Genomic DNA, 21,121 nt, shown 5'->3' with positions numbered 1-21,121 from the left:
GGGTCCGGTAGATGTCCGTCATCTCTTGTTTTCGGAGGGCTGTCGTTGGCAGTCGTTGGAGTTATTTTGAAAAGTGAAACATGGCGTTTACCCTGTGGACTCTGTTCGAGGCAACACTTTTGTGTTTAAATGCCGTCTGTGTCCTTCACGAGGAGAGATTTCTAGTCAAGAGTGAGTATTGACCTGTATTTAGTCACAAGAATCGACCGGGTTTTGACTTTTCAACTCCCAGGAGAAAGTTAACCTCAAATGTCTTGACACGTCGGTTTGATTCTGACGGATTATTCCCTCTTCTCACGGGACAATGAGGCGATTTGATCCGATGACGGTATCACTGAATTCGTAATGTGGGATTTTGTGTTGTTATGGTTATGAGGAAATTTTTCCTGGGAATTATTCCAATGATTGGAGACTGGCAGAACTTTGCTGACTATTTTTGCTTGTTTTTGTGATAGTTGGATGGGGAGCCCAGCAGAATATTCAGGGGTTTGGGGAACCTCCTAGTGTCAAGTCACAGGCCATGCATCTTGTGAGGTCGATAAGAACTGTGGCGAGATGTAAGTTGATTTGTGGGACAGAGAAGTCGAAGTGGAAGAAGGGGGATTCAGGGATCGAGTGGAATTGTATGAGCTGGGTAAAACATGATCAGTATTTATGGTGTTATCTCGAGAATGGGCGGTTTGAGGAGACAATGGCAGAAGATATCTTTTGAAGCCCATGAAATTTCCAAGAAGAAAGATTTTATGAGATTTCGGTCAAAAATACATCGTTCTTGAGAAAATTTCGATATGAGGAAACGGAACTTCTGTGTCGATAGGAACTTTTGGAATTGGGTTTTCTACTACAATTATTACCTTTTATCTACGAAACTAGTTTATCGACTCGATCATTGCATTGTTGAGTCAGTGAAGTAGTTTTATAAATAAACAAATAGCGGGCAGCGAGCATGTGGTAGCGCGTCTTATCACAGTGAGCATGTCACTGCAGTGATAGATAGGATTAGTTATTGTTAACGAATGGATTTGGTTGGAGAGGCGAGGGTCTATCATGAGGAGACAATGGCAGAAGATATCAGTATTTATGGTGTTATCTCGAGAATGGGCGGTTTGAGGAGACAATGGCAGAAGATATCTTTTGAACCCCATGAAATTTCCAAGAAGAAAGATCTTATGAGATTTCGGTCAAAAATACATCGTTCTTGAGAAAATTTCGATATGAGGAAACGGAACTTCTGTGTCGATAGGAACTTTTGGAATTGGGTTTTCTACTACAATTATTACCTTTTATCTACGAAACTAGTTTATCGACTCGATCATTGCATTGTTGAGTCAGTGAAGTAGTTTTATAAATAAACAAATAGCGGGCAGCGAGCATGTGGTAGCGCGTCTTATCACAGTGAGCATGTCACTGCAGTGATAGATAGGATTAGTTATTGCTAACGAATGGATTTGGTTGGAGAGGCGAGGGTCTATCATGAGGAGACAATGGCAGAAGATATCAGTATTTATGGTGTTATCTCGAGAATGGGCGGTTTGAGGAGACAATGGCAGAAGATATCTTTTGAACCCCATGAAATTTCCAAGAAGAAATATCTTATGAAATTTCGGTCAAAAATACATCGTTCTTGAGAAAATTTCGATATGAGGAAACGGAACTCCTGTGTCGATAGGAACTTTTGGAATTGGGTTTTCTCCTACAATTATTACCTTTTATCTACGAAACTAGTTTATCGACTCGATCATTGCATTGTTGAGTCAGTTAAGTAGTTTTATAAATAAACAAACAGCGGGCAGCGAGCATGTCACTGCAGTGATAGATAGGATTAGTTATTGCTAACGAATGGATTTGGTTGGAGAGACGAGGGTCTATTCGGTCTTAACAAATGTTCATTCATTAATAGTTAACAAATGCACATTTGAGGAGCCTTGTTTGACTCGAATTTCACTCTTCAGGTGAACCATTCGTTAATTATTAACGAATATTCATTTGGTCATATTCAACTCTACCATTCGTTAATAGTTAACGAATCTGGTTTGGAATAAATAAATCAGTCTATCAGTGTGAGTGATGTCTCATTTTTTTTAACACGCCTGCAAANGATCTTATGAGATTTCGGTCAAAAATACATCGTTCTTGAGAAAATTTCGATATGAGGAAACGGAACTTCTGTGTCGATAGGAACTTTTGGAATTGGGTTTTCTACTACAATTATTACCTTTTATCTACGAAACTAGTTTATCGACTCGATCATTGCATTGTTGAGTCAGTGAAGTAGTTTTATAAATAAACAAACAGCGGGCAGCGAGCATGTGGTAGCGCGTCTTATCACAGTGAGCATGTCACTGCAGTGATAGATAGGATTAGTTATTGTTAACGAATGGATTTGGTTGGAGAGGCGAGGGTCTATCATGAGGAGACAATGGCAGAAGATATCAGTATTTATGGTGTTATCTCGAGAATGGGCGGTTTGAGGAGACAATGGCAGAAGATATCTTTTGAACCCCATGAAATTTCCAAGAAGAAAGATCTTATGAGATTTCGGTCAAAAATACATCGTTCTTGAGAAAATTTCGATATGAGGAAACGGAACTTCTGTGTCGATAGGAACTTTTGGAATTGGGTTTTCTACTACAATTATTACCTTTTATCTACGAAACTAGTTTATCGACTCGATCATTGCATTGTTGAGTCAGTGAAGTAGTTTTATAAATAAACAAATAGCGGGCAGCGAGCATGTGGTAGCGCGTCTTATCACAGTGAGCATGTCACTGCAGTGATAGATAGGATTAGTTATTGCTAACGAATGGATTTGGTTGGAGAGGCGAGGGTCTATCATGAGGAGACAATGGCAGAAGATATCAGTATTTATGGTGTTATCTCGAGAATGGGCGGTTTGAGGAGACAATGGCAGAAGATATCTTTTGAACCCCATGAAATTTCCAAGAAGAAAGATCTTATGAGATTTCGGTCAAAAATACATCGTTCTTGAGAAAATTTCGATATGAGGAAACGGAACTTCTGTGTCGATAGGAACTTTTGGAATTGGGTTTTCTCCTACAATTATTACCTTTTATCTACGAAACTAGTTTATCGACTCGATCATTGCATTGTTGAGTCAGTTAAGTAGTTTTATAAATAAACAAACAGCGGGCAGCGAGCATGTCACTGCAGTGATAGATAGGATTAGTTATTGCTAACGAATGGATTTGGTTGGAGAGACGAGGGTCTATTCGGTCTTAACAAATGTTCATTCATTAATAGTTAACAAATGCACATTTGAGGAGCCTTGTTTGACTCGAATTTCACTCTTCAGGTGAACCATTCGTTAATTATTAACGAATATTCATTTGGTCATATTCAACTCTACCATTCGTTAATAGTTAACGAATCTGGTTTGGAATAAATAAATCAGTCTATCAGTGTGAGTGATGTCTCATTTTTTTTAACACGCCTGCAAAGGAAAGTTCGTATTTGGCTCTTTGATGAACGGGAGGAAAGTATGAATTTTCCTTGCAGGTGTGTAATAAAATAATTTCATAGTTTTTTCAATAGTAAAACAGGAAATCCACAGCTACTCTATATTTCAAAGTTCAATGCAAAATTGAATAGAGTTGAAATTTATTTGTTAATATCTCTTCCAACTATAATTTCTCTCCATAAAAAGATACCGACACGATTCTGTTGAAAAATGTTTGTTGAAATTTTTCATGATTAAAAGTTAAATAGGACCAACTTTTTTGGGTGTCCATTTTACCCCACTCTTGAATAATTTTTCGGTTGTGGCCTTTGCCAAGAAACAATTGGTGAAAATTTTTTCAGCGTCCATTTTTTTTGTTCAGCGTTTTAGTTCATTCTATACGGTTTTGCCAGGTGCCCATATTGCCCAATACAACAATGTTCAAAAATTTGAATTTTGAAAAAAAAATGTCTTCACAAATTTTTTGAGTGTCTATTTTGCTCCACATGTTCATATTGCCGCATCCTCCCCTACCTTTTATCTACGAAACTATTTTATCAACTCGATCATTGCACTGCTGAGTCAACGTTTTATAAATAAAAAATAATACTTGCAGGAGAAAACACAATCTGAAAAATTCATAAAGACACAGGCGTTCCGTTTCCCCTTAATAGAATGGATAAAAATTCGTTGTCAGTAGATCGAGCGAGACATATTTGTAATTCCTCTTCAAAACTAATGATTTTAAGGAGAAGTCCTAGATGATTTTTTCGTAGCTGATGAATTCCATACAAAAATATTTTATGATATTTCATTAAACAGTCGGTTGTTATCGACATAATTTCATTATTAATAGAATTAATGAAAACACGTCAGTTGTAGATCGAATGAGACGTATTTGTAAATTGTGTCACTGCCTCCAGAGCTCATCATTTTAGAAGAAAACGTCAGAAGATATTTTGTTTAAAGATCAATCATTCTTCAAATTTTCAACTAACGATTTTGTTGGCCCAAACACGAATTATTTGAGAACTTGTTCGTTTTTCATATATCTATCAACATGAAAAATTACCAGTGGAATTATCACAAATTATCAGTTGAACACCGTGTTGACTATATAAAATAACAATCGAATAGTGCAATTCTATGGGCTGAAATTTGGATGGGAATAATTCTCGAAATAATTTACCGTAAAACGTCAACTTCTGCATTTCTATTAATTGACATTCAGATGGGGGGAATGATCTCTAAAATCCTGACGTTTTACCTGAAAATCTCTTATCCACATAATTAAAGTGAAATTCTCCCTCTGATAGACTAATAAATTCTCATTTTTTCTCCACAGATCCCCTAATATTCCTCAACATTCTGACGATACTCGTGAAGCTGGTGCTGGGATGATGGAATAAATGTATAAATTATCAATCCCTAAATAATTAATGTCTCCCAGGAGCGATGTACATACAAGTCCCTATGACGATTTTATAATAAAAGAATCTTCAATTACCACTAGTTCATGTTGAAACAGCTCTCCACTTCTTCCTGAGAGCCGTAATGAGTGAGTAATATTAGGAAAATTCACCCATGAAATTATAAACAAGAAATGTTTCCTTCGCGGGTAATGACATTCATAAATAACCATTCTCCCTCAATTTGCATTAGCAAAAATCCATCAACTTGGAAATAGCTCTGCGGAGACGAGTAATAATTCACTCGTCCATGCAGTATTTTCTCCTTTTTTTTTCACTGACACTTATTTTTTTCGTCAACAAAACCAAAGGAAAAAGTACACTGCACCGAGGGTATTACGTAGTAGGTCATACATGTTACACAGTAGTCAATAATTACTGGGAAGCCAACGGACAGAGAGCGGATGTGACAGTAGCAAGAGTGACGTGTCGTTAATTTCAATTTAGACGTTATTAGACGTTACAAAGAGAAAAGAAAAACAAAAAATTGCACAACGAGAAGAAAAAAAGAAGAAAGAATTTCAAGCAAAAGTCGGAAAATTACGGTGATTACAAAATATAACACTCAAACTGCTGCTACAGACAATCGACAATTGTCTGACATAATTCTTTTCTCTCCGATGTTTTCTTCATTCAACTTATTAACAAGTGTTATATTTCGTTTGGAGTAAATGGGTTGACTCTCACGGTTGTAATTCATGACTGCAATTTTGGTTTGTAACAAATTGGCAGGGATTACAACATGAAACATGTTCGTCACTCTCTCGAGTCCTCGCAGTTGTACCATTCAGACGAACTGGAGCACCTGTGGCTGCCTTTTATTACTATCACTACTTCGTCTTCATTATAATCGTAGTTTGTACAATTTTCACAGTCAAAACGTGTTTATGAATTTTAAATGTTGCACCTTGTGGTTCTCACGAGTCGAGTACTTTCCCTGGCTGATGGTACACGCGTTTTGTACGTGTTCTTATATTCATACGTGAATAGATGATTGTTGAGAGGTGATTATTATAATAATAGGGGGTAATTGCGGTGGGAGTGGAGGGTGATGTGCCAAATTTGACATTTTTTAAAATTATTACTGTATTTCCCTTGATATTTGGGGGCTTGGGAGATGGCAAAAAACTTTTTTTTACAATTCCATGGTAAGAAAATAAACTAACAATGTATATGGATCAATTATAATTAATTGTTTTGATGAGAAAAAGATTTCAAGAACGAATGATTTTGTGAAGAGACATCTTCAAACCTCGTTTATTATGAAATTTCAGCTACAGAGCGTTCTCTTTCTGAAATCACCAATTCCGGAGTATTCTCAGGGAATGACAAATGTTTTTTGTGACAACTTCATTATAAGGAGAATGAACAAATTACATAATGGATCGGTGATGATTCATCATTTCCGTATTAAAATTATTTTCGCTGATTTTGAAACAAAATCTGATGAAATAGTCACAGAAAAGAAACATTTTTTAAACTTATTTTTTTTCTTATCACTCACAGTAATGTGACAGTACATGAAAAACTAAAAAATACTTCCATTTTGTTGCATTCCATTATTTCAAAACTAAAATTATTTAAAAACTGAATGATTTTGAGAAGAAACCTCCCTAAACATTTTTTATTATGAAATTTATAAGTTACGAAACAGATCTTCTAAAATTACTAAGCCATTAACAATTCAATCAACTATTAAGATTTTAAAAAAGTAAAAAGTATCACTTTGGCTCCACTCGCCCCTAATTTCCAATTAGTAAATGTCATGTTTGACTCATTACACACGTCTCCCCCCTGACTCCTGATGCGAATGACTCATCAAAGAAAAATAGATTCGAATCAATTGATGTGCGAGTGATACAGCAATCAGTCCTTAATTGTCCGAATCCCTCATCCTCCAGTAGAAAAAATAAGAGTTTCACAAGTGGAGCAAAAAGCGGGTTGCGATTAATATTTAGCACACGACTGGTACGAATATACATGGGATGATTCGTCTTTCGGAATCGTCCTCGAAGAGCAACGCTTTCGTGACGTGCATGCCAAGAAAACACGAAAAGAGGAATTCCTATAAGAGTGTGGATGCGTAATCATTGCGCAGACTGACTCGTTCCAGTTTTTTTTCGGTCTGAAAACGAAAGAGAAATGCTTAACTGAAATTACTGATGTTATTTCTTCCGTTCGGACAATCCCAAATATTCGAATTTTCATCTGTCTTGAGGCAGGAAGCGCCATATTCGTAAATCATAATTGCCGTTAAATTTTTAAGTAGTCAATTCGTTAATACCAGTCTTAAATTTTTTATTCGTTCTTTCTCAATTTTTAAAAATAAATTTTGCAACTTGATTCGAAGAACATCTGGTCATTCGATTTTCTTTCGCGTTGAAATTCATCAGGATAAAGTCAAGTGCAGGGACAAATCATAACATAAATCGTAACATAAAAATATGATGAAGTATACAACTTTATAATTTACAATTATTTACCATGCTCATAACGGAAGTTTTTTTAAATTCTTGCAATAACCGTATACCTTTCAGTTTTCACGGATACTTTTCCTTTCCATTTTTGCTTCCCGAGTTTTAACTATCGTTCTTTCCGAGGTGTTCCCTCGTGGTCACCATTCTAAGTAGTGACCACGCTCAGCGCTGCATAGCTTCCCAAATCTAAGTCTGCCCGCCAACGCAGTGCGTTAGCCTTTCAGGAATATTCATAGCGGAAGTATTATACCTACAAATATCCAACACCCAAAGATTAACAGGTTTATGTGGAAATCGTTACCGCTGCACTTGCTCTTTTATTCCTATAAATCTTCATGCATTGCATGAACCCAAGGACCTTTTCAACACAACGGAACCATGAAAAGACGTTTTTTTCTTCCAACTGCCTTCAATTCAAATGAAATACAAATAACTAAACAAATCGTGTTACTGCCGGACATGAAATCCACCTCGTTATAATCCGTTCAAATTTCATTACAAATTTATGTTTTATTCAGTTTCTGATTAAATTCACCTATTTATTAAAACTAAAACAGGGTGCGCGCTTCGCGCGCGTATTGTTTTCCGTGGGTACCGGAATAGTAAAACCTTACCGTTTCTTACTTTCATTAATTTTTATCTCAATAATGCAGGAAAAATTGATGGTTTCAACAAAGTTTTTCCCAATGAGAATTCAATTCAGTAATGAAGTGGTCAATCGGTTTAAATCGACTTACCTCCCAGTTGAGTTTTTTTCGATAGTCTTCACTTTTCTTTACAAGAACGATTTTTAGGAAAATTTTGCTAACGCCTTTAGAAGTTGAGATATTCATCAAGAACTGGCGCTAAAATGGAATTGACTTAAACCGCTTAAAAAATATATGTATAGTATATATGTATATATCATATATTTTTTTTAGTATATATTATAAGATATATACATGTATACTATGTTATATACGTATTTTTTTATTACAGTTAGAAATGGATTTCCCTTTTTTTACAATTACTGTGGACAAAAGATTACAGTACATAAAAAAATATACATAGACATCATATTACATTACTTCATTTATTCTTATTCATTCATTCAGTTATTTATTCAAGTATTTGTCATCATTTATATTTTTCATCCAAAACTCATAAACTACTGCAAAGGAAAAAAACAATTGCAAGACTAGACTCTTTTGTATGATCGTCTCCCATAAAAAATGGGTTCTTCATTTCGACTCCGTCATTTATAGTCTTGAATATGATTGAACCCATAAAAAATTCTCTCGCAATTGCATGAGCCCAAGGACGATTCCAGTACAACAGAACCACGAGAAGACATCCTTCCTCTTCCACCTGCCTCCAATTCACATAAAATGAAAGAAAAAAACAAATCGTGTGACTCTGCCCGACATTAAACTCACCTCGTCATAGCCCGTTTACTTTCGAATCTTACCCGGATTTCGCAACCCCGGGGACCTTCCTCATTGCAAACGTGTCGTACTGCCCGTGCGTTTACCGCTTTAATTTACGTCATGTCCAGTTGTTCAGAAGGGGTTCACCAGTGCCGTCCGAGGAGAAATGAAGAAGAAGAGCGTTCCTGGGTGCATCTGAGGCCTGCCATTGGCTGCGCAGAGTGAAAGGAGAAAGGCACTTCTTCTCTCAAAAGTGAAAAAAAAACCGTAAAAATGACATATCAATGAAATAAAAGTAATGAAGAGGCATAAAGAAAAATATCAAAACACGTGCTGGTTCATTAGTGGCTCTCATTCGACGAATAATCCCTCATTCTCCAAGCCATTAGCCATTACCCACTGGGACATGAAAAATAAATTATTTGTAGGCAATTTTCAACGGTGGCGACGTATTTTTTTTATTTTTTTGTTTTCTACAAAAAAGCCTTTATACAAGTATAAAAATGCACGATTGAGTATAAAACAAGAATTAAGTAAAAAAATAGTGTTTCATGTTTGTATATCTTCGAGACGACTGTCTCAGACGGCATATCCGGTTTCCCCTGTACCCCCTTCACAGACTTGTAGAATTTCCTGCAGACGATCACGTGTTCATTAATTGAATGCCCTAAGTTTGCCCACGTACTCGTCTCCAGTGAAAAAAAAACAAATCGCCAAGTTAATCGCCTCCAGACGTTAGAATTTCACTCTCTCGCCCGAACAAGCCTCCTCCGGCTTAACCTCTCTTCCTGCCCTCCTGCGCTTCCGGTCTTGCATAACTCCACCAATGGATTTTCATCTTGTCCTTTCTCACAGGTGAAACTCTCTGAAATTCTGCCGATTACCAGAGGTAGCATTGAACACCTGGCAACGCCGTCCAACTCAATCCTCTCTGATGTTTACATTAAAAAAAAAAGCGTGTGGAATTTTATTTACAAAATGCGCAAGTTAGCGCAAAGATCACGATCATTCTCCTCCAACTCTTCGTCCTCAATAGTTTCCCTACATCTGACGCGTCAGATATTTTGTCTATGGTTTTGTCTCTTGGGTTTTTATATTTCGTTGATAAAAGGTCATCTCTTTGATTACCATCGCTCTTCATCACCATACGATGACGATGTTACTTTTGTCCGACATATTCCTCCTCAATCATCGCCCTTCATCGAGTCAAGGCGAATAGCTGTTGATCATTTCCTCGGGGAAATGCTCCATTCATTTCCCCTATTTTCCTGGTCTTCCCTCGGGCATTTATGCTGGACGAATGAACCTTGATATCTGTGGATTACCTCGCTGGGGGTACGACTAGGCCTCAGTGAGGATGACCAGAGATTTCCAGAGCTTTCTTGTTGGAGAACGCCCGCGTCCATACACGAAGCTTCAATTGATGTTGTTGGTTCATGCCCTTGGGATGTAGATTAATGGTTTTGGATTCTTAGAAGGGGGCACCGTAGCTGCCGCTGGGCCTGCTGGGTGCACCGTAACTGCCGGAGGGTGCACTTGGGTATCCCGAGGGTCCACTTGGATATCCACCGAATGAACCACCGCCGCTACCCTGGCTGACCTGGTGCAGCTGGGCAACTTGGATGGCCTGCCTTATTCCCTCGAGATCGACTCCAACAACGCGTCCACCACCGAAGGATGGCACTCCGTACTGGGATGACGGGGGTCCGTAGCTGCCGGATGGAGCGCCGTAGGACGAGCTTGGATATCCACCTGATCCGCCTGAACCGCCCGATCCGGACTGGCTCTCCTCCTTCAGAAGAATCTGGCGGATCTGCTCCAGGAGGGCACCATCAACCTGAGCGCCCTCGTTGGACTGGTAACCTGAGGAGACTTGGGTGTAACCACCTCCGCCTGATGAAAAACCACCGCCTCCGGAGAAACCACCACCGCCTGAGTATCCACCGCCGCCGGAGTAACCACCACCTCCTGATGAGTGGCCACCACCGCTCGGTCTGTTGTAGTTGTATCCGACTGGCGGCTCAGCAAGGGCTAGCCCTGCCAGGGCGATGAATGCGCACTGAAATTGGAAAATTACATTTAAATGTCGGGACTTTCACACGACAAATTTCGACAAATTCTCGTCACTTTTCTTTGATGTTTGAAGTGTTCGATATGCTCTTTTCTGGACATAACGGATTGGAAAAACGTCTTTACAGAAGTTTCGAGATGTTTATAGAGAACTAATCCTTTTCAGTAAAGTCGACTTATAGAAATCACAACTGATTTTAATCAGCGACAGAATCCAATGTATATCTTACCGCAAAAAGAGGATTCATGTCAGTTACTGCTATGCCGTTTTGGCTCTGTTTGACTCTGACTATGGCAACGGGGTTACCTTTATATCCCAGATGGTGGATGCCAAACGATTCGAGGTAGCACGTGGGGGAAATACAACGAAGAAGAGACGGGGGCAGAATCCAGAGTGAGAGTAATGCCTCCTTTTCCCCACCTCTCTGGGGTCTACCCTCTCTTCTGGATGTACATTCGCCTCGTAACGCGGGTTACACCGGTACCCCGTCTTCATGCACCTCGCTCGGTCTCTTATATCTTGTAATCATTGGGATTCCTCGGAGCTTGTGAGGCTTTCGGAATTGAATTGCGACAGGTAGGACTCGTTCTTTTCAAAAGTCGTCGGATGACACTTGCCACGTCAATTCGCCAATGTCCTAGACCTAGACGGGTTTGCACACTTGGATGACTATTTCACTCGACTTTTGTTGCAATGATGTTCTAAGTCGATTATGTAAAATTATGAGGTATTGGCCTCGTTACGACTAGTTGAAATGAGACAAATCGCTACGATTCTTGGTAGAGTTATTGCATTCTTTTGTGAATAGGTGGGAAAAAATTGAAGAGGAAAATCAAGCGCATTTTCTGGGGAATTCTATCAGATTTCTACGGAAGTTTTTCAACGGAAAAATCGCGTAACTTTTGAATATTTATTGGAAAATGTTGTAGAGAAAAATCCATTGATTTTTGGAATTATGTCTATTGAAATTTCTTGGATTAAACATTATACACTGAGAACAACGAAGTTTTTTGAGTAGGTCTTTACTTATATCAAGAAACTCGTGGCTTGAAAATTTCCAAGAGCAAAGTATCTTACACGTAGATGAAAAAAACTTTCGTCAAAAAATGTTGTACATGTCCTGAAGACGAGGACAATCCTTGATGATGACGAGAAAGCGATTTCTGAAACGAAATATAATTGAATTGGTTCATTTAATAGTTTTTTAGCCTCAATTCTAAAATATTTTAATGTAAAAACCACTTGAATTGATTTCAGAACTGGTTTTCTTGATACGAAACAATAGCCCTCATCTTTCGGATAAATATACAATTTCTTGGTGTAAGATTTTTTTTTCTTAATGTGAGATATTGTGCGCTTGGTAATTTTCGAGCCGTGAATTTCTTGATACAAGTAAAGACGTATCTCTCAAAAAACTCTCGTTTTCTCATTGAATTTTCGAAGAAGAGAAAAAAAAATGATGAAAAGAAGAAAATCAGTTGTGTAAATTAATATTTAAGTACTGATTTTCCACGTGAAATATTTTGCATTCAACATTTCAATGTAAAAAATCACGATGAAAAGTAGAAAATCAACGAGAATGTTGTACTCTTTACCAAAAATACTGTAATTCTTGCTAGGCTTATTGCATTCTCTATTAGACAGGTACGAAAAAATCAAAACAAAAATAGTGAATTCTCTCGGAAATTTTATTGGATTTATATTGGACTTTTATGGGAATAATTCGCAACTTTAATGCGCGTTTATAAAAACAAATAATAGTTTTTAATTTTTCTACTCAACTCATTCTGTGGAGATTATATCTACGAAAATCTCTCGACTCAAATTTCTTGATGAGTTTTTCCGTTTGAATTTCCTAATGAGTGAAAAAAAACACGAGAGCAAGAAAATTATAATTTGTTATTTTCAAAATCGCGATGGAAAGCTTTCAAATATTTTAAGGGGAGACTACTGAGTTTTAAAAGTCGCGGGTGATTGGAATGAGATTTCTCGTGCATTGAAGATCGATTATATATATCTAAAAAGGAATAATTAAAATGTGAAAAATAGTCTGGGGTCTCCAATTTTTTAGTTGCGGACGTTTTTTTTCAAAATTTTTGAAAAATGGTGTAAAATAACAATTACGAATTAGTTTTTTAGAATTCGACTCCTACACAGCTAATTTCGTTTTCTTCAATATAAAAATTCGCGCCATTCATGTAAAATAGGCAAAGAAAAATACCTTATAATGTTTAAAATATATTTTCGATTCTTTCAGAAACATTTTTTGGGCTATTTTACATCAAGGGTGCAACTTTTTATTTTAAAAGATCGTAATTAACTTAGAATTCGAATTTCAAAAAACTAATTCGTAATTGTTATTGTACGTATTTTTTCAAAAATTTTGAAAAAGAACCTCTAGCTCAAAAATTGAAGGCCCTGGACTATTTTTAACATTTTAAGCGTCTGCGGGGCAAACGAATAAACAATTCATTTTTTTGAACTAATTATTCATTTTTAGACATATAATAGATCGTCAATGTGTAAGAAATCTCATTCCAATGGCCCGCCGCCTTTGAAAACTCATAGTAATCTCCCCTTAAGTCGAAATTTCACAAAAACTGTGGTACGGAGTTTCTGGAAAGTACACGATTACTAAAATTCCGGGTAATTTTCAACATTTTTTCTCTCCCCATGTTGACTGGATGATAAGTTTAAACTGCTACACTCAATATATTTCGATCATTTCTGTTCAGTACAACGAATTATGGGAATGTATCTTGCTTCCTGGTTGAAGAGGCAGTTCGATCTTCGTGGGAAACCATTCACAATTTTTTTCAGTGGTCTCATTACGTTTATCATCGGTTTTATTGTTCTTGAAGAGGTTTTACCGTCATGTATACGTAACTCCGGGTGAGCGAGTGGAGTAATCGAGCAAAATCGAAAGGGTCCGTCTCCTCTTTCGTTGAGTTTTATTTTTTTGCCGGGGGAAATTTGGGTCACGAACGTGCAAAACGGAGCAGTTCCCTTTCATTCACTCTGGCCCTGAAATTAAATGTCGTACTGCGTGATTCACATTATATCGAGTTTTTACGCCAATTTTGGGGCAAAGTGAACACTCATGGAAGATATTTTCATTAACAACTTCTTACGGGTTGACAAGCCACTGATAAGTGAAAGAAAGTCGGTGAGATTGGGGATTTGTCACAGGTAATGATGAACGTAAATATTCACAAAAATATTGCATTTTTACCTAAATCCCTGCAATTCTTCCACACCTATTGCATTCTTCAGTGAATACGTACGAAAAAATTGAATAGAAAAGCCAAGTGCATTGTCTGGGGAATTATATTGAAGTTCTTTTGAATTTTTTTACGGAAAATTTTTGCAAATTTTGAATGTTCAGTAGAAAATCTTGGACGAAAAAATTCATTGATAGTTGACACAGTATTTATTAAAATTTCTTGAATTAAATTTTCCAACAATGAATTTTTTCAATGTTTTTACGTAAATATTCACAAAAATATTGCATTTTTACCGGAATCCCTGCAATTCTTCCCAGACTTATTGCACTCTTCAGTAAATATGTACGAAAAAATTGAGTAGAAATACCAAGTGTTTTTGAGGGAATTCTATTACATTTTTATTGACTTTTCAGGGAAAAACCTCGCAATTTTTAAATGTTCAATAAACAATCTTGTGCAGAAAAAATCAGTTGATCGTTAAAATTACTCCGATTGAATTTTTTAACAATGAGTTCTTTCACCTGACTTTTCTAAGAAGGAAAAAATGTAAAAAGAACGAAATCAGTTCTATAGGAAGATCAATATCTACTGACAAGTAAAAGAAAGTCGGGTTAGCCACAGTGAGTTATGGACGTAAATATTCACAAAAATATTATATTTATACCTAAATCACTGCAATTTATCTTAGAATTATTGCATTCTTCAGTAAACACATGCAAATAAATGGAGTAAGAACACCAATTGCATTTTCTAGGGAATTACATTAGGGTTCTTTTAAATTTTTTTACGGAAAAAATTCTTTGCTTGTTGAAATAATATCTATTAAAATTCCTTGGATTAAATTCTCCAATGATGAATTTTTTCAATGTTTTTTCTTCTTAAAAAGAAGAAAATCAATTGTACAGGGAGATCAATCTCTACTGATAATTGGAAGAAAGTCGGTGAGATTGGGGGTTTGTCACAATGAATGATGGACGTAAATACTGTTATGCTTGGAGTCATTATAATCACGTGCTCCTGTCTGGATGACAGCCTCCTGTAAACGAGTCATACACAGGCAGCTACTTGGGTCTTATTTTCATCTTTCAAGCATTTTATTGTGTCTCGTAACAGGGAGACTCACGAAACCCGGCGAAAGCGTCGGTGGAATATGCGTCGGATTACTTTTGCCTATGTTAGAAATCCTGTCCTGGATCCACTGGCATTTCAATGGTAATTTTTTTCGGGTCTTGTGGGTTTGAGAATTCCAAAAATGGGAAGATCGAGTGGTTTGGTGAATAATTCAGTAGCTAATTGATGATGATAGGAGATGGTTTCAGAGATTAAGAGACTTGAACATTATTTTGTGTGTAATGCTCTTATTGAGTATTTTTTCTGTTTTCTAAGAATGTTTTGACATTCTTTCGAGAAACTACTCGTTAGTAGTAAAATTGTATGATTGGTATGATTCAATTTTTTCACTTTTCAAACTTCATAGAAACTCGTTTTTAGTTGCTCAATTATTTGAACCCTAGTTTGGTCATCATACGAGAACTTGCGACTTGCTCACCTCCGCAGGAATTCGCTGCCGCGTTATTTCGGCCCCAGCGTTGCCGATATCACTCTACACTACTCGGGCACGTTTAGCGAGCTTCCGGCAACGTTGCGGAACGGATGATGTCGTTTAACATGCATCGGTAGAGAAGATGGAAGAATTTAGTTGAAGTTAACGAGGGTTCCTAGCTATCAATGCCATTCGTTAACTATTAACAAATGGTGTTAATAGCTGAAAAGCCTCGTTAAAAGCAACTAAATCGTTCTATCATTGTGAGAATAGTAGATTTTTAACCTAGTGAGGTAACATAATGGAATCGTTTGTACGAAATGGTGGTAAGCACGTATGTATGGGACTTTTTTATTACCTCCTGTCGTTAGAACCGTATTTTCCCTTCGCGTGAAAAAAATAATCCGTCTAATAATAATAATTAATTGATTCCTGCAACTAACCGAAAAATAGTCGAGAATTACAATGAATATCTACATCGTAGCGGTCGAGAACTTGATTTTTATAATTATTCGTCTGTTCGAAATAATTGGTTCTCTTTCGGAATTCCGGAAATAAATCATTTTACAAATGACTGTGATTTTATAGACATTTCAAGTGAAACATTCAATTTTTTTCGGAATTTGCCGCTCAGCCAGTCGATGGTAAGAAATAAAAAACGACGCGCGGCGGCGTTCCCCTCCTACACTGAAGGATTAAGTTGCTAACGAGGCTTCTTAACTATTACCACGATTCGTTAACTATTAACGTCATTCATTTATCGTGCTAATGAGTTTACTACTTGAGTTTTAATGTCAAAAAATATAGGAAAAAATTAGTTTTTTTTATTTTCTTATTGTCCAAGAGAAGACTTTAGAGCAATAAAATCTACGAGAGTCCTCATGACACAGTTCTCAACCGATTGACTCAAATTTTGGGTCACATATACATAAGATGCACGCAAACATAACTAAATCAGCATTTTTTTAAATTTCTATTTTTTAGAGTTTTTGACGTTTTTTTCTAAAAATTGACTGCAGTAAAAAATTTGACAAATTAGTAATATTTAACTACATCATAAATCACTGAAGTAGACTTTTTTTCAGATTTTTCCGATCATTTATTCAGAATATGATGATAAAAGTGACGAGAAAAATCTGAAAAAATTCATATGGTTTCATAATGATTTCACTATTCGAGAAAAAAATACCAAAAAGCCAAGAAATCATTCTTCAAAAAGCCTCATTTAGTTATATTTATGCATATATTCTGCACACGTAAACCAAAATTCAAGTCAATCGATCGAGAATTACGTCATGAGGACACTTTTGAAGAATATATCACAGAAAAAAATGAAAACCTATTTTTTTTCTCATTTTCTTGCATTAAAATTGAAGTAGTAAATTCTAAAGTGATTGATGAATTTCAGTGCGGTCTCCCCTTGAATTGATACCAGAAACACTTGCGAAATAATCAAGATGTAACTCTCGACATGATCTCCACCGACCAGCGAGAAGAAGAATCGAATAATTCATTTCCCTCAAATTTATTTACTCCACTCTCAATTTTATAGATTAATAAAAATCACTGCGGTCGATGAAGTGACACGAGGCTCCCCGCACTGAAATTGGCATCAAGGAAGAAAATGGTTTACGTGCGCACTGCTGCCAGTTGTATCATCCTCGCTGCGCTTCCGTGCGTCGAACGAGTGAAATAGACAAGATTGTTCCGATGAGACGTAATCGCTTGAGCTCTTGTGCTCTGTGAAAGAGGCAAATACACTGGTACTAACCATCAAGAGTTAGAATCTCAAACGGGCAAAGTCTGTGTTAGGTGAAGATCGTCGAGATGCCGTAGTGTCCGGTGATGGTGACCACTGATCGAGAGGGAAAACGCTTTCTTCGTCATGGAATTCGATTATCCTCGCGTGAACTCCCGGCCTACTTCGCAAAATACTCTACCTCTCTCTCATTATCACACGACTCCTCTTTATTTTTTTTTAATTCAATCCTCAATCAAGGAGAGATGAAAAAAAAACATTCGCAATCCCCGCGTACATGTACATTGTGTCGAACACCTTTCGTCTGAGCGGTTCTTGAATTTTTTGAGTATCCGCCGATGATGAAGGGGCTATTGGGTCGTGTCAAAATCAGAGGCAATTAGAGAGGCGATAAAGATATGGGAATCTTGGGGTTATTTTCATAGAGAAAAAAAGTTTCAGCTTTCAGGGATATGGGGCATTCTTAAATTCAATGAGTGTGATAGGGGAGGGTGGGGCAAAATGGACATCTTGAGGGTTTTTTGAAATCGGATAATTTTTTCATTCCATGAAAAATACGAGATTTTTCATTTGTAATTAACCTAGATGGAATAGAATCGATGAAACATGGAACAAAAAATATCAGAGGGGTCCGTTTTGCCGCACGATCCCCTAATTCAGAAACAAATTGGTCAATTGCGTTCAACCTAGACTTATCACAAAGAGTAAGAATTATACTTTCCAGAGAAAAAAGATTTTTATTCAATCGGAAATTCAATGAGTTGTTGAGATTTAATCCTCAATCACTCGCTCAATGATCGTGGCGTAGCTCGTTTTCGTTTTTTAAATATTTTAACATGTTTCCCGACGCTTAAAAATTCTGAAAAAAATAGAGTTCCTAGTTCAATCCTTCCATTAAGCGTTGGCGTTGTCCGTTTTTTTCTCGAGAAATTTGTTTAGCTAAAAAAAATAAACGTCGAACGGACAGAAAAGCGGCGCCGCGCCGCCCGATGCGAGTGATTCCCTGTCAATCCCTCGAGCGACAGTGTTGCTACATTCACTGCCACATTTGAAATGCGCGCATAGCGGTAAGCGCAAAAGTGGCAACAGCGCGCTGGGTTTTACCCCAGCGGTACTGCGCTAACCGTGCGACGAATGAAGGCCGGCGGCCGAGCGCGAGTGATCGAGGGTTAAAATACAAGTACCAAGTGTTCACCTGGCTCCATTCGTCATTGTACTAATATCAAGTGATTTTTTCATATAGTTTTAAGGAATTCCATCCCCAAATTCCAGCAATAGGATCCCTGAAGTTTAACGTGATTCCATTTAATGTCAAAAATTTAGGATCAATTTCTAAAAATTACGAATATATCGGTAAAAAATTAAGTTTGTTTGTCTGTAAAAAAATATGTAAATTAAACTAATTTTGTCACTTCAACTTTATCTATTCATAATATTCTATAATTATCGCTTAAATTGACATGATTTTCTCCATTCAAGAACCAAAAGTTGCCCGAATTAATAAAACAATTTCTCGAAATTGGAAATATTGTTATCAATTAAAGCACACTTCCACTCAATTTCACACTGGGAAAAACTGAATATGTCATTTACTGTAATAACAAAAAACGGACTTTGACCTTTCAACAAAAAAATACGATTAATCTTGACTCAGATTTTTCGGGGAATCCTTTCACTCGATGAAATTCATTTGGAAATACTGTAGCAACACGGGTCACCTCTTTTCAAATGGGAATTAATTTCCATTTTATTTAAATGAGAGCAAAACTTCATTCATTTAAAAAAATGACGAAGTTGATTCGATAGTTCTCCAAAGCCTTAACCATGATCGTTAGAATCTGTACTATTTCTCAGGTATTTAATTACCACTAGAATGTTTTAATATTGTAATTCAATATAACATTCGGTTGTATCTGCTAATAAAGCAATCAATTCCATCCTCATTTGGAAAATTGAACAGGAATTTTGAGTAGATTAACAATGCAATAGTCAAGCGGCAAAAGAGTTCGAGTAAAAATTTACAACTTTTGCTAGGAAGCCCGTAAAAATCATTCTGATCACCTTAGGAGTTGATTCAGATAAGCGTTTTACAGCTTCGCTGCTGAATTTCAAACAATACACTGAGAGAAAAACGAACAAGTTCTCAACCATGAATAATTGTTCTGCTTTCGAGAACAACGAAATATTTAACTCCAGAGGTGGATTATTCACTTGAGACGGTGCCCGTCCAGGGTGAAAATATGAAAATGTCTCTCATACTAGGAAGTTTATCAAGAAATACGTTGTTCCCAAGTTACAAGATTGCTATATTTTCATCATTATTTCCTTCAAGGGTTCATTTCTTGTCTGTGATTACTGAATAGAACCGCATAAAACCAACATTTTTCGACAGAAAAAACGTATAAGGGTGTCGAATAACGAAGAAGTAGTCCTAGAAATGCCATTTCTGTCTTGCACAGAGGATACAAATTTTTTTTTGAACTACTAAATCTATTTAAAAACTTCCCCCATTACGCCATTATGCGGTCACCTTGGCGATACTAATAATTACTACTAAATATATTTTTGCGACAAAAATTTTTCATCTCGGGACAATCTTCAGATGGTCAACAGATTTTTTTTTGCAATTTTTAACTACCGATTTTTTGGGCACAAGCGGAGCTGGCTCCAGCAAACATTTTTTTTCTCAGTGTACACTGATAAATAAAATTAATTTTATCGCGAGAATTTTATTTGAACCAACTATCATTTGGTTGTTAATTTTCAAATAACCATGATTTCATAGTGAATACCAGTTATCTTTTCTTGAGATACATTTGATTGGGAGAAATCGAACGTCTCGAGAATTGAAGTTCCTTTTATTTGTCGCAATAATGAGAGTATTTGATTTCTTTCTAGCCAAAAGTTTGCGAACTCCAGAAATTCATTCAAATTCCTCAAAATTATTCTCATGACTATATACGTTGTTATCTCAATCATCACGATCATACGTTGCTTCAAGTAAATTATCATTGAAGTGAGCATTTCGTATGTCGAATCAGGATAAATATTGTTACGCGGAAAAAGGTTTGAGATTGTAGTAAGATGTCGTTGAGTTGAAAGAAGTTTAAATTTTATTTTATTTATTCATCTCTTTGGTGTTACAAATGTTTTTCTTCGTTTTACACCTATGTAGTCCTCCTCCTCTCCTCAATATTTGTTAACATCCGTGATATAAAATTATATAAAATTTTTCTCTGTTCATTTTTCTCTTATCCTTTATCTTAATTCTGCTTTATATTAGTTAATACTTAGTATCACTGTTAGTCCTCACTTATTTGTGGCTTTTCTCATTTTTTTTACACTGTCCCCCCTTCTTCCTACACTGTTGTCTTCTCAGCTACTCCTGTCCCTCCTTGCCCTCTCTTTGGTTTCTTCCTCTGCTTGAGAGAAGTTTATATTTCTTGACTAAAAAAAATCGCATTAGTTTACAATAACAGAATCACAGATTACGGCAATTAAACACAAACTTGGATATCACAAATTTCGTTCAATGTGATGTACGGAAAGCTCAATTTAATCATCGGCTTCATTCGAGAAAACATTCAATTCATTCCTGAATGTAATCAACTCCTAGGTACGAATTTTTTATCAATTCATGAAAGTAGAAAATTTCTCGACTGGAGATTATATTAGGTTAAAAAAAATAGAACTTTTCCAGTTTTGTAGCGAATAC

At 36.5% G+C, this 21,121-nt stretch overlaps 2 protein-coding genes across 2 annotated transcripts; one reads left to right on the top strand and one right to left on the bottom strand.

Annotated features, from left to right (window-relative positions):
* The first annotated feature begins 43 nt into the window (after positions 1 to 43).
* On the top strand, positions 44 to 4,969 carry LOC107047771 (immediate early response 3-interacting protein 1). The gene is made up of 3 exons (XM_015270602.2): positions 44 to 171; positions 456 to 557; positions 4,803 to 4,969. The coding sequence occupies exons 1-3, from the start codon at positions 81 to 83 to the stop codon at positions 4,856 to 4,858; spliced, it is 249 nt and encodes an 82-aa protein (XP_015126088.1). The 5' UTR covers positions 44 to 80; the 3' UTR covers positions 4,859 to 4,969.
* Positions 4,970 to 10,223: 5,254 nt separating this feature from the next.
* On the bottom strand, positions 10,224 to 11,141 carry LOC107047758 (loricrin). Its single transcript, XM_015270589.1, has 2 exons — positions 11,110 to 11,141; positions 10,224 to 10,868 (listed from the first exon to the last, which is right to left on the bottom strand). Exons 1-2 carry the CDS (start codon positions 11,125 to 11,127, stop codon positions 10,281 to 10,283), a joined length of 606 nt encoding a protein of 201 aa, XP_015126075.1. The 5' UTR covers positions 11,128 to 11,141; the 3' UTR covers positions 10,224 to 10,280.
* Between the last annotated feature and the right edge of the window lie 9,980 nt (positions 11,142 to 21,121).

This window comes from Diachasma alloeum, unplaced genomic scaffold (genome assembly GCF_001412515.2).
Source record: "Diachasma alloeum isolate Michigan unplaced genomic scaffold, Dall2.0 Dall_scaffold_78908, whole genome shotgun sequence".
NCBI lineage: Eukaryota > Metazoa > Arthropoda > Insecta > Hymenoptera > Braconidae > Diachasma > Diachasma alloeum.
The sequence above is the reverse complement of the archived record's forward strand: the minus strand, read 5'-3'. Positions and strand labels throughout refer to the sequence as shown.

Excerpts from the sequence above, each read along its gene's own strand:
- LOC107047771 (XM_015270602.2), top strand. The coding sequence starts at position 81 with ATGGCGTTTACCCTGTGGACTCTGTTCGAGGCAACACTTTTGTGTTTA. Across the intron at positions 172-455 it reads GGAGAGATTTCTAGTCAAGA|TTGGATGGGGAGCCCAGCAG; the intron begins GTGAGTATTGAC and ends TTTTTGTGATAG. Across the intron at positions 558-4,802 it reads GATAAGAACTGTGGCGAGAT|ATCCCCTAATATTCCTCAAC; the intron begins GTAAGTTGATTT and ends TTTTCTCCACAG.